The sequence below is a fragment of the Bos taurus genome, chromosome 1 (genome assembly GCF_002263795.3).
Source record: "Bos taurus isolate L1 Dominette 01449 registration number 42190680 breed Hereford chromosome 1, ARS-UCD2.0, whole genome shotgun sequence".
NCBI classification, from domain to species: Eukaryota; Metazoa; Chordata; class Mammalia; order Artiodactyla; family Bovidae; genus Bos; species Bos taurus.
The window spans coordinates 45,253,063-45,266,444 of NC_037328.1; the positions used below are offsets into that span (position 1 = coordinate 45,253,063).

At 39.5% G+C, this 13,382-nt stretch overlaps 1 protein-coding gene across 8 annotated transcripts in view; it reads right to left on the reverse strand.

Moving 5' to 3' along the window:
- Positions 1-13,382, reverse strand: part of ABI3BP (ABI family member 3 binding protein) — a 288,504-nt gene that overhangs the window by 64,398 nt on the left and 210,724 nt on the right. For 7 of the 8 annotated variants that reach the window (XM_059890042.1, XM_059890036.1, XM_059890039.1 and 4 more), the window contains 3 exons: positions 12,983-13,063; positions 10,182-10,260; positions 1,934-2,004 (listed from right to left, as the gene is read on the reverse strand). In XM_059890042.1, the coding sequence (XP_059746025.1) occupies positions 10,202-10,260; positions 12,983-13,063 (140 nt within the window). In that variant the 3' untranslated portion in view covers positions 1,934-2,004; positions 10,182-10,201. Of the gene's footprint in view, positions 1-1,933; positions 2,005-10,181; positions 10,261-12,769; positions 12,778-12,982; positions 13,064-13,382 lie in introns of those variants that run through there. The other variant, XM_059890043.1, reaches the window with a different exon arrangement.

Sequence of the window (13,382 nt, forward strand, 5' to 3'; positions counted from 1 at the left end):
TGTGAGTTCCTCCATAAACCAAAAGATATATATGTATTTGCTATTTCTTCCATGTTCCCAGAGAGATGTTCGTCAGGAATAGTAGCTTATAAGCCATTTTTGACACTTAGAACTTTAAAACTTCTTAGAATCACAGAGGAGAAAAAGGACAGAAAACATCAGAATCTCTGGTCCAACTTGTATGTTAGACTAGGAGTGATTTACATGGATCAAATTAACCCCGAAGTTAACTTTCCCTAACAAGGTTCAGTGAGGGAGAGCCTAGATCTTTTGATGACTTTGGTCATTTTAAAGCATTTTCTGGGAACGCCCTGACGGTCCAGTGGTTAGGTCTCAGCACTTTCATTGCTGTGGCCTGGGTTCCATCCCTGGTTGGGAAACTAAGATCCTGCAAGACTGCAGAGTGGCCAAAAAAGAAAGGTTTTTTTCCAGTTTAACTATCATTTTACTTTTGATGCATACAACCTGTAAAATGTGTGTTTGCTTGTTTTTATATGGAATGAAAGTCACTCAGCGTGTCTGACTCTTTGCGACCCCATGGACTACAGACCATGGAATTCTCCAGGCCAGAATACTGGAGTGGGTAGCCTTTCCCTTCTCCAGGAGACCTTCCTAACCCAGGTAAAAGTATTCTTGCAGAACAAGAGCCTTTCATATTGGAAGAGATCGTCTTTCCTTAAAAGATAATATTTGAAACAAAATACATCATCAGATCAGATCAGATCAGTCACTCAGTCGTGTCCGACTCTTTGCGACCCCATGAACTGCAGCACGCCAGGCCTCCCTGTCCATCACCAGCTCCCGGAGTTCACTCAGACTCACGTCCATCGAGTCAGTGATGCCATCCAGCCATCTCATTCTTTGTCGTCCCCTTCTCCTCCTGCCCCCAATCCCTCCCAGCATCAGAGTCTTTTCCAATGAGTCAACTCTTCACATGAGGTGGCCAAAGTACTGGAGTTTCAGCTTTAGCATCATTCCTTCCAAAGAAATCCCAGGGCTGATCTCCTTCAGAATGGACTGGTTGGATCTCCTTGCAGTCCAGGGACTCTCAAGAGTCTTCTCCAACACCATAGTTTAAAAGCATCAATTCTTCAGCGCTCAGCCTTCTTCACAGTCCAACTCTCACATCCATACATGACCACAGGAAAAACCATAGCCTTGACTAGACGAACCTTGGTTGGCCAAGTAATGTCTCTGCTTTTGAATATGCTATCTAGGTTGGTCATAACTTTCCTTCCAAGGAGTAAGCTATTGCTAATGTTATCTCTATAATTGCCATGGAAAACTGAAGGAGGACGAGAGAGTATGTGTGATTTAGGCAAAAATACTATTTTCAAAATGATGTTATATTGGTAAATTTCCATAGTAGTCTCTGAGTCTGCTTATCCTTAAAAAATTTCAGTCAAGTCTTGTTGCTTCCATGGATTCATGATTACCTCTCCACTTACCCACAAGGATCAGAATTTTGTATGTAATTTATTTCAGTTTCAGGATATATAGCCCTCATTTGGTCATTTGGCTGTTTCAATACATTCTTTTTTTGGTCATGCTGCACAGCATGCAGGATCCTAGTTCCCCAATCAGGTATCAAGTCTGCACCCCTTGCAGTGGAAGCTTGGAATCCTAACCACTGGACCACCAGGGAACTCAATACATTTTATATCTTCTTTTTTTCAGTTAAGTGTTAGTCACTCAGTCGTATCTGACTCTTTGCAACCCCATGGACTGTAACCTGACAGGTTCCTCCATCCATGGGATTTTCCAGGCAAAATTACTGGAGTAGGTTGCCATTTCCCCCTCCAACGGATCTTCCCAACCCAGGGATCGAATCTGGATCTCCTACATTGTAGGCAGACTCTTTCCTGTCTCAACAACCAGGGAAGCATATCTTCCTAGGTATGTTGATTATTTAGATCATCAGAAAGAGGAACAACTTACCAGGTCTGATGTGTGGTTTGTCAGGTGTTCTGGGCCTCATAGTAGTAGTATATAATCTGTGTGGTGCTGAAACAGAGGAAACTCAGATTTAATAACCAAAGGAGTTTCAGTACTCTACAGACCAACAACTTACGCACTTTGCATGGAAGCATAAAGAACATTTTAAATCTGCAAGTATGCATTAGAGCATTGATGCTAAAGGAAAATGCATGTTTAGTTGCTCAGTCGTGTCCCACTCTTTGTGACCCCATGGACTACAGTCCGTCAGGCTCCTCTATTCATGGGATTCTCCAGGCAAATACTGGAGTGGGTGGCCATTTCCTTCTTCAGGGGGTATTCCTGACCCAGGGATGGAATCTGGGTCTCCTGCATTGCAGGCAGATTCTTTACTGTCTGAACCACCAGGAAAGCCCGCTAAAGGAAAATAAAGCAAGTGAAAATATGCATGACTGGAAATTAAAGATGCACATAGTCAAAGTAAGGTAAGGATTAGTCACCAATTAGTCTATGTTTTCAAGGGCATTTATTTCACCACATGGTTGCTTAATATGATAAACACAGAAGTCAATCATCTAACCCTCCATCCATCTATGTATCTGTCCATCTGTCCATCAATCCATCCATCTATCTATTCATATTTCTCAACCAGAGAGTCATTATAGAGCAATACTTTGCTAAAGAAGATAAGTAATCATAATGGCAAAAAGAAAAATATTTTAGGTATGTAAGAAGAAAAGAGTAGAAACATGTGATCTCTATCAAATTGTCTTAGCTCATGAACCCTGTACTGAATAAATACTCACTTAGTGCCATTCATTAAAGCTTTGTGTGTTAGTTACTCAGTCATGTCTGACTCTTTGTGACCCCATAGGCTGTATGAAGAGGCAAAAAGTCAGGACACTGAAAGATGAACTCCACAGGTCATTAGGTGCCCAACATGCTATTGGAGATCAGTGGAGAAATAACTCCAGAAAGAATGAAGAGATGGACCCAAAGCAACAACAACACCCAGTTGTGGATCTGACTGGTGATGGAAGTCAAGTCTGGTGCTATAAAGAACAATATTACATAGGACCTAAATTCATGTTAGGTCCGTGAATCAAGGCAAATTGAAAGTGGTCAAACAGGAGATGACAAGTGTGGACATCAAAATTTTAGGAATCAGCAAACTAGAATGGAATGAGTGAATTTAACTCAGATTATCATTATATCTAGTAATGTGGGCAAGAAATCCCTTAGAAGAAATGGAGTAGCCATCCTAGTCTGAGAGTTAGACCAAGAGTCTGAAATGTAGTACTTGGATGCAATCTCAAAAAATGAAATAATGATCTCTGTTCATTTCCAAGGCAAACCATTCAATATCATAGTAATCCAAGTCTATGCCCCAACCAGTAATGTTGAAGAAGCTGAAGTTGAACCGTCCTATGAAGACCTACAAGACCTGCTAGACTTAAAACCAAAAAAAGATGTCCTTTTCATTATAGGGAACTGTAATGCATAAGTAGGAAGTCAAGAAATAGCTGGAGGAACAGGCAAATTTGGCCTTGGAGTACAGAATGAAGCAGGGCAAAGGCTAATAGAGTTCTGCCAAGAGAACGCACTGGTCTTAGCAAACACCCTCTTCCAACAGCACAAGGGAAGACTCTGCACATGGACATAGATGGTCAAAACTGAAATCAGACTGATTATATTTGCAGCCAAAGATGGAGAAACTCTATACAGTCAGCAAAAACAAGAAAAGGAACTGACTGAGGCTCAGATCATGAACTCCTTACTGCGAAATACAGACTTAAATTTAAGAAAGTAGGGAAAACCACTAGACCATTCTGGTATGACCTAAATCCAACCCCTTATGATTATACAGTGGAAGTGAGAAATAGATTTTAGGGATTAGATCTGATAGAGTGCCTGAAGAACTGTGGATGGAGGTTCATGACATTGTATAGGAGGCAGTGATCAAAACCATCCCCAAGATAAAGAAATGCAGAAAGGCAAAATGGTTGTCGAGGAGGCCTTACAAATAGCTGTGAAAAGAAGAGAAGCGAAAAGCAAAGGAGAAAAGGAAAGATATACCCATTTGAATGCAGAGTTTCAAAGAATAGCAAGGAGTGATAAGAAAGCCTTCCTCAGTGATCAATGCAAAGAAATAGAGGAAAACAGTAGAATGGGAAAGACTAGAGATCTCATCAAGAAAATTAGAGATATCAAGGGAACATTTTATGGAAAGATGGGCACAATAAAGGACAGAAGTGTTATGGACCTAACAGAAGCAGAAGATATTAAGAAGAGGTGGCAAGAATACACAGAAGAACTATATAAAACTATATAAAACTATCTTCATGACCAAGATAACCACAATGGTGTGATTACTCACCTAGAGCCAGACATCCTGGAATGCAGAGTCAAGTGGGCCTTAGGAAGCATCACTATGAACAAAGCTAGAGGAGGTGATGGAATTTCAGTTGAGCTATTTCGAATCCTAAAAGAGGATGGTGTGAAAGTGCTGCACTCAATATGCCAGCAAATTTGGAAAACTCAGCAGTGGCCACAGGACTGGAAAAGGTGAGTTTTCATTCCAATCCCAAAGAAAGGCAATGCCAAAGAATGCTCAAACTACTTCACAATTGCACTCATCTCACACACTAGCAAAGTAATACTCAAAATCCTCCAAGTCAGGCTTCAACAGTACGTGAACTGTGAACTTCCAGATTTACAAGCTGGATTTAGAAAAGGCAGAGGAACCAGAGATCAAATTGCCAATATCCGTTGGATCATCAAAAAAGCAAGACAGTTCCAGAAAAACATGTACTTCTGTTTTATATGCTACACCAAAGCCTTTGACTGTGTGGATCACAATAAACTGTAGAAAATTCTTAAAGAGATGGGAATATCAGACCACCTTACCTGCCTCCTGAGAAATCTGTATGCAGGTCAAGAAGCAACAGTTAGAACTGGACATGGAACAACACTGGGTCCAAATCAGGAAAGAAGTTCGTCAAGGCTGTATATTGTCACCCTGCTTATTTAACTTATATGCAGAGTACATAATGAGAAATTCCGGGCTAGATGAAGCACAATCTAGAATCAAGATTGCTGGGAGAAATATAAATATAAATAATCTCAGATATGCAGATGACACTACCCTTATGGCAGAAAGTGAAGAAAGAACTAAAGAGCTTCTTGATGAAAGTGATAGAGGAGAATGAAAAAGTTGGCTTAAAACTCAACATTCAGAATACTAAAATCATGGCATCTGGTCTCATCACTTCATGGCAAATAGATGGGAAATCAAAGGAAACAGTGACAGACTTTATTTTTGGTGGCTCCAAAATCACTGCAGATGGTGACTGCAGCCATGAAATTAAAAGATGCTTGCTCCTTGGAAGGAAAACTATGACCAACCTAGATAGCATATTAAAAAGCAGAGATATTACTTTGCCAACAAATATCCATCTAGTCAAAGCTATAGTTTTTCCAGTAGTCATGTGTGGATGTGAGAGTTGGACTATAAAGAAAGCTGAGTGCCAAAGGATGCTTTTGAACTGAGGTGTTGAAGTCTCTTGAGAGTCCCTTGGACAGCAAGGGGATCTAACCAGTCTATCCAAAAGGAAATCAGTCGTGAATATTCATTGGAAGGACTGATGCTGAAGCTGAAACTCCAATACTTGGCCACCTGATGTGAAGAAGTGACTCACTGGAAAAGACCCTGATGCTGGGAAAGATTGATGTGGGAGGAGAAGGGACTAGAGGATGAGATGGTTGGATGGCATCACTGACTCGATGGACATGAGTTTGAGTAAGCTCCAGGAGCTGGTGATGGACAGGGAAGCCTGCTGTGCTACAGTGCATAGGGTCACAAAGAATTGGACACAACTGAGTAACTGAACTGAGACAGGCTCCTCTGTCTAAGGAATTATCCAGGCAAGAAGACTGCAGTGGGTTGCTACTTCCTTTTCCAGTAAAGCTTTAGGGATGAACGTAAATGACCCCTGGGTCCTGTTCATCAAGGGAGGGTGAGAAAGATCAAATACTCATAATTCCCAGGAACCAACATGCCACCTTGTTACTTTCTGCTCTTGTTTCCAGGGCCTGACACAGTAAGAACCATTAATGATGACTTGTCAGTCAGTCAGTTCAGTCGCTCAGTTGTGTCCGACTCTTTGCGACCCCATGAATCGCAGCACGCCAGGCCTCCCTGTCCATCACCAACTCCCGGGGTTCACTCAGACTCACATCCATCGAGTCAGTGATGCCATTTCCATTTCTGACACAAACCAGTACTCTGTAAATGGGTGATTTTCTTTCTTTCTTCTTTCTTTATATATTTGGCCACATAGCATGCAGGATCTTAGTTCTTCAACCAGGGATTGAACACTAGTTCCCTGCAGTGGAAGGGTGGAATCTTAAGCGCTGAACCACCAGGGAAGCTCCTCTATAAGCTTTTAAAGTGTGCATCCGTCCTGGAATGTGTCTATCCTCATCTTCCCTCCTCTGCCCGCCTCAACACACCACATTGCCTCCTGCCACCAACTTTCTTGGTAATGCTTTAGCTAAGACTGGAAAAAATTTTTGTGCAAACTTTGTAAGTAGATTACAGTTTCAGTGATTTTGTTCACATCTTGAGTGGGTATTTATGTAACCATAAATCAGCAAATGCCTTGCCTACCACATTAAAAAAAAATACACCTGCAAAACATATTATAATGTAGCTCATTTATAAACTTCCAATGTGAAGACTGATGAGCAGACTTTTGCCAAACTTCAGGCCAAAAATAGCAGACATGTTCTGAAATTCTCTGTAGGTTTAACATGGGACTTTCAACATGTAATAACAAGAGTGAACAGAGGAACTGATGTTATTTTAAAAAATCAGTTCTCACACACCCTAAAGTATGTGGTGATGACTTGCAAATGTTTTTCTTCAATTTTCTTTGAGAGTGGTAGGGTTCCCTGTCAGTTGAATATACTTCAGCTCTCTTGTTAATTTCTTCAATGTTAGATTGTCTTTGCTTTAAGAAATATAAAGAATCATGGCTCTATTAGTATCATTCTAGAATATATATAAATTTTAAAACTTTAGAAAAGAAACTTTGACTAGAACACAGAAATAATCAGTACTACATTCATTCATTATTTCTAAGCCACAGGATCAGAATTTCTTTTTCTGTAGCCTTTACTTATATTTTGAAAGAACTTTTCATAAAGGAGTTGAAATATAACAGGTTTAGGCTGTGAATTACATATCTCATCACTAGATAATACAGGGCCTTGAGAAAACTGCTTGAGGGTTTCAATTTTAAACTAAAAAATAAAAGACAAAGACACATTGTGAGGATGTAATATTGTAAATATCATCTCGACATAGCTTTTGGTGACTGATAATAAAACTAATTTTAAAAGATAGCTTCATATCTAAAGAGTTTTATAAAATTGTTTAAAAAGAATACTAAAAATACTGACAAAGATAACATAAAAAATAGACAAACAGGGATTATAGGAGAAATACCTTTAAGGACCTTTGTTTTTCCCAGTGTTGGGGGAGGAAAAGAAGGGTACACATTTCTCTGGGTGGTATAAAGATCAGGGGCTGAAATAAATAATCAAAATGCCCCCAGAGGGACTTCCCTGATGGTCCAGTGGCTAGGATTTCATGATCCCAGAGCAGGGGGCCTGGGTTCTATCCCTGGTCCAGGAACTAGATCCCACATGCCGCAACTAAGACCCAGTACAGCCAAATAAAGTAAGGATTTAAAAAAAAAAAAAAAGTCCCCAGGATGCCTCTGGCCAATGGATTTCTACCATGGGTTGAGATAAGAGGAGCAAAGGAGAGAAGCTTGAATATGTCAGGGTTTCAAATAGAGCTGCAGGCAATTGTCTCAGCTGACAAAGAAGCAGGAATGGCAGAGAGGGATGGTGCTGGAGACCCTACTAGCACATTCATGCTGTAGGTTTTAGGCATTAAGTTTCTTTGGAGCACTAGGGCCTTACTGCTGAGGGCCCGGAGACCAAAAAGCCACAAGGGACACGAATGGGTGAAGTGTGAAGATCAAGAGGAACAATTTCATTCTCACAGCATCTCTCAAGTTGCTGTGTGCCGTCTTGTGCATCTAATGCCTACTGTTAGAAACACAACATGCTAAAAACAATGCAATGGATCAACTTCCTCGTCCACAATGCTCAGGCACACGCTTATGAGGGTTGGGTCGAAGGGTGATCCAGGACACACAGGAGGGTGCTGTTACTAAAGCTTACCCTCTACCCCCAAGCAGGGTTACTGGCCTGGGTCATGTTGGAAATGCATTCCTGGTGAGCCCCCTTTAAAGGGCCTTGGCACAAGTCTAGAAAAGTGTGGATCCCAGGGCCACATAGGTTAAGTTAAGGATCCTCAGAACATAAGAAAATGATTAAAATGTAGTACATTATATAAATATGTTAAGATAATTCATAGAATGGTATCAGATCTTGAATACACATCCAATCAACTGTGAAATTCATCTATAAAGCCAAGTTCTAGAAGCAATTTGATAAAAATACTGATATTCCCATTAAAGTAAGAGGAAGCAAAAACAAGAAAAGAACACGCCTATTATCTTTTATTTTCAATTTTGAAATTTACAAGGCTCTAAAAGCTGAAATCTTTTTCTCATTTGGCAATACAACCTGAAGAATATTTATCCCGCTTATTGTCAATACATATCTTGCTGTAAAAACGTCAATGTGTTTGATTATGAGAATCCAGATATATTCTATTAAGCCAGACATTAAAGAGGTTTGCTGCTACTGCTGCTGCCAAGTCGCTTCAGTCGTGTCCGACTCTGTGTGACCCCATAGATGGCAGCCCACCAGGCTCCCCCATCCCTGGGATTCTCCAGGCAAGAACACTGGAGTGGGTTGCCATTTCCTTCTCCAATGCATGAAAGTGAAAAGTGAAAGTGAAGTCGCTCAGTCGTGTCCGACTCCTAGCGACCCCATGGACTGCAGCCCACCAGGCTGCTTCGTCCATGGGATTTTCCAGGCAAGAGTACTGGAGTGGGGTGCCATTGCAATGTTACAAACATATAAAGATCAGGATGGGGTATGGATGCAATAGGATTGAACATCTGCTGTTAACCTCTGAAACTGATAATGAGGGTGTGGGAAGACTGCTATTACACTAGGCTCCTTAATTCTGTGCATATTTTTTAAATAAATAAAAGTTAATAAACAGAAAGGTAATAAAGTAAATAATAAAATTAACATTTAAGCCATTATAAAAATGAAACAAATTCAAAAGACTTAGAAAATTTACAAGAACTACCCTATACCATTGTGAGTATTCTCAGTCATGTTCATTTAGAATAAGTACTTCTCTACTTATTCTAAAATATATCCCTTAAAGGTAGATTTCTTTTATTGTCATTTCCTCTTATTGCTATATTTCTTCTCCCAATCCCTCCCTCCAGTATAACTGACAATTGAGTAAAATAAATTTGTCTTGCAGCTCTTTAAAATTTATTTGCTCTCATTTTGGGGGGCTTCCTTCCACATGCTAGAGGTAGAAATGGGCAAAAGAGGGCTATTAAGGGGAAAAAAAAAAAGAAAAGAAAAAAAAAAACATGAAAATCCTGGAAATCTGCAACTGGTTACAATCCGAGTAAGAAAGAAGTGTATAAAAAGGAAAGGTGTCTGAGAGCATGAGGATGTGAGAAAAAGCTTTGTGTAGGCGAGTTGACTTCCCAAAAAGCAGAAAGAAGAAATAATATAAGGAAACCCCAGAGCAAACCTTCCTGGATGTTTTAATATTAATTCATATTTAAAAATGATTTTCTTGTTGCTAGTTCCCTTTCTCAGGCTGCAACATCAATGAGTTCATCAAGTTTTGGAGATAGGACAAAGAGGAAAAGAGGTAAAGAAAGTAAGAGGAGAAGAAGGAAGGTAACAGATTGTTATTTATCAGATCTGGAAAATGAGGCGAAAGAAGGTAAGGCAAGGGAAAAAAAATAGGAGCTTACATTTGTAGTCATTATCATCAGCTGCAAAGAACATAAGCATTCAAAAGCAAAGCTCTAACTAAAGAGACTGTCTTTCCTACATTTAACTGGTAATCATATAATATTACTACTTGGCTGATGTTCTGAGCTATGAAGTGAAAAAAATTTAAACTAACTCACTGTGATGAAAATTCTGTTTCTTAAAGGAAAATTTTCTTCCTGCTTAAACAAAGAAGGAAAAGCCACTATCCAGAGGTAGGGAAATAGCTTTACCCTGAGTTGTCTTTGCCAATTCAGTTGTTTGTGGAACCTTTGTTGTGAAGAGTTCTTGGGTAGACTGGCTCTGTTGCTGCTGGGGAAAAACACAGTAAGATAAATGGCTTTAAATAAATATCATTAATGAACAAGTTAAAAAAAAAAAAAAAAACAAGAAAAAACCCCACACTCTTTTTTTTCCCCATGCAATGATATAAGGGTAAGTTGTATTTATAACTATGCCTAGTGATCATCTTATTTTAAAGTTACTGGTACATTTTAATAACTCTGATTTATTATATTTACTGTCTCCTTAAACTATTATATTAATGATTATTATAAGGATCTCTGAAAGCTTTTAGTTCAGGATCACTGTTTAATGATATCGGGCATGACTATACTCTTGGATATGCTTCCTGGCTTATGTATCATTGTCTTCATGTTTCCTTCTATTTCACGACCTTCACAAGTTATTTAGGTGAGCTGGAAAAAATAGATCATAGAAAATAATGTGCATTTACACCACGTAAGAATAAATATTCTATTTATCTCACATGAAAATCAAAGTTTATTGACATACAGACACATTACTCCTAACAAAATAAACACTCCTATATTAACTTGAAATAATTACAATATCATACTGACAGAGCAAATTATACTATTCACTTTGCCACATACTGGATCCAAGGAAATATTTGGTGAAAATAAATATGCTGTCATCATATTTTCTGCCTGTTTTATAATCTAGATTCTGCTCATAGATAATTGTGATAGTTGGCCCAATAAACTAAGATATAGTAAAAAAAAAAAAAAAAGGCAAAAAAAACAGAAGTGGAACTTAGATAATTAACATATTCAGCAGTGGTTCTTGATAAGTACTTTTGACTTCCTCTCATGGGTAAAGCTGACTTTGAGGGCCTATGCTGTAATAGATAAATATTTGGTAATTAAGATATATTTGCTCATTCAGTTTTAAGTATTTTCCTTCAAAAAGGATTCCTTTTAAAATGGGATCAATAACTTTATTTCACACACAAAGAATGGGTTGACCTGAAAAGGGATGAAGGGAGGAAAGTAAAGCCACTGATTTAAACATAACCACGTGGGATGTGGTGTGGACAGGGCAGAGGAGCCAACAGATACAAGCTGGGAATTCTTGCTTTCCTGTTTACATTCAGCCAAGTCACAGGCAAATGAGGGTGAAGACATTGATGCTGAACTCCTCGAGAGCGTGGCCAGCTCATCCCAACCAGTCTTCCTGACTCATCCATCCACCTGTGTGTCTTCATGGCCACCCACATGTTCCTCAGATGAGTCTGGCTACCATTCTCTGTATGTGCCTCTTCCCCATCATTCTTTAACCTGAAGAGCCCTTCATACCTTTAACTCTCATTCCAACTGAAAGACCTAGCATACATGCCACTTCCTCTGTGAAGCCTTCCCTGATACCCCCAGGTAGTTTGCTTGTTCAGTGTGCTGCTCATTTCTCTATGATCTCATTGTAATGGATAATATGAGAGTGAATTCCAGGAGCTCTGACAACTGAGAATGTGGGTTCCAGTTTGGCTCTGATGTTAGCTCTACAGCTTGGCCAGATTTTTAAATCTTTCAATGCCTCAGTTTTCTTTTTTTTTTTCTAATTTTATTTTATTTTTAAACTTTACATAATTGTATTAGTTTTGCTAAATATCAAAATGAATCCGCCACAGGTATACATGTGTTCCCCATCCTGAACCCTCCTCCCTCCTCCCTCCCCATACCATCCCTCTGGGTCGTCCCAGTGCACTAGCCCCAAGCATCCAGTATCGTGCATCGAACCTGGACTGGCAACTCGTTTCTTACGTGATATTTTACGTGTTGTAAAATGGGACAATAGAATCTACACCACAAACTTGTAATGTGTCTTAAATTTAAAAATATGTGTAGAACACTGGGTAGCACAGAGGAAGCACTGCTGCTAAATCACTTCAGTCGTGTCCGTCTCTGTGCAGCCCCATAGACAGCAGCCCACCAGGCTCCCCCATCCCTGGGATTCTCCAGGCAAGAACACTGGAGTGGGTTGCCATTTCCTTCTCCAATGCATGAAAGTGAAAAGTGAAAGTGAAGTCACTCAGTCATGTCCGACTCCTAGCGACCCCATGGACTGCAGCCTACCAGGCTCCTCCATCCATGGGATTTTCCAGGCAAGAGTACTGGAGTGGGGTGCCATGGCCTTCTCCAGAGGAAGCACAATTATTGCTAAATCCTGTCTTTGTATTAGATGGCGATCTCTCCAATGTAAGGACTTACCTTTAAAGCAGTTGTATTTTGGCATTCCCATTGCTTAGCATTGCACTTAACACTATAAGATATTCAGATTTAAAAAATAAAATTTTTCTTCCCAAATGCAGCTTCAAATATGGAAACAGCAACAAGAAAGTATAGCATTGATATACACTGGGAAGTTTTTTTTTTTAATTTATTCTTTAATTGGAGGGAAATCGCTTTACAAGGTTGTGTTGGTTTCCGCTATACAACAACGCAAACCAGCCATAATTATACATACATCGGGAAGATTCTTTTTCCAAAAAAGTAACTGAAGTTTTGTTAAGATGTGTTAAAACATTCTCATCTTGTATTGGAAATCAGCATAAATATTAGAAGGACAAATACACAGTTAATGTAAAAGAATCAAGTGAAATGGATATCTTTTACAGTGATAAAAAGAGATCCTCTATTGTTTGGAATACCACGAACACAACATATGTATGGCTACTTTAAGGGCAATTCCTAAAATGTTAACTCCTCATTGGGCTGAATATCAAAGCAACATTTACCAAGAGTGGTTTGTAGTTCCTCTTGACTAGTACTTGGTGAAATCATAGGAATCAAAGGGCTGCCTCGTGTCTCTAAAGGAGCTGAAAAGACAAGTAAGTACCAAGGCTGTCAATCTTTAGATTCAAAAGCCAGCAACCAGCCAAAATAATATTACATGAGATTCTGTTACTTGAAATACAAAAAGGAAAACATTAAGTGGGTCATGGAAAAGAAAGTTAAGTGTGCATGGAACCTGTGGAGTATCAGAATAATGGTTCTCAACTGTTTTTTCCCACACCAGGATAGATAATAAACAACATTCAGTGCTTGACACAGTCCATGACCATGCCTGGTTAAGATGGGTATGGTTTAGACATGGTTCTAGGTCCCTCAGCTGCATCTCTCCCCTCCAAGAGAGCA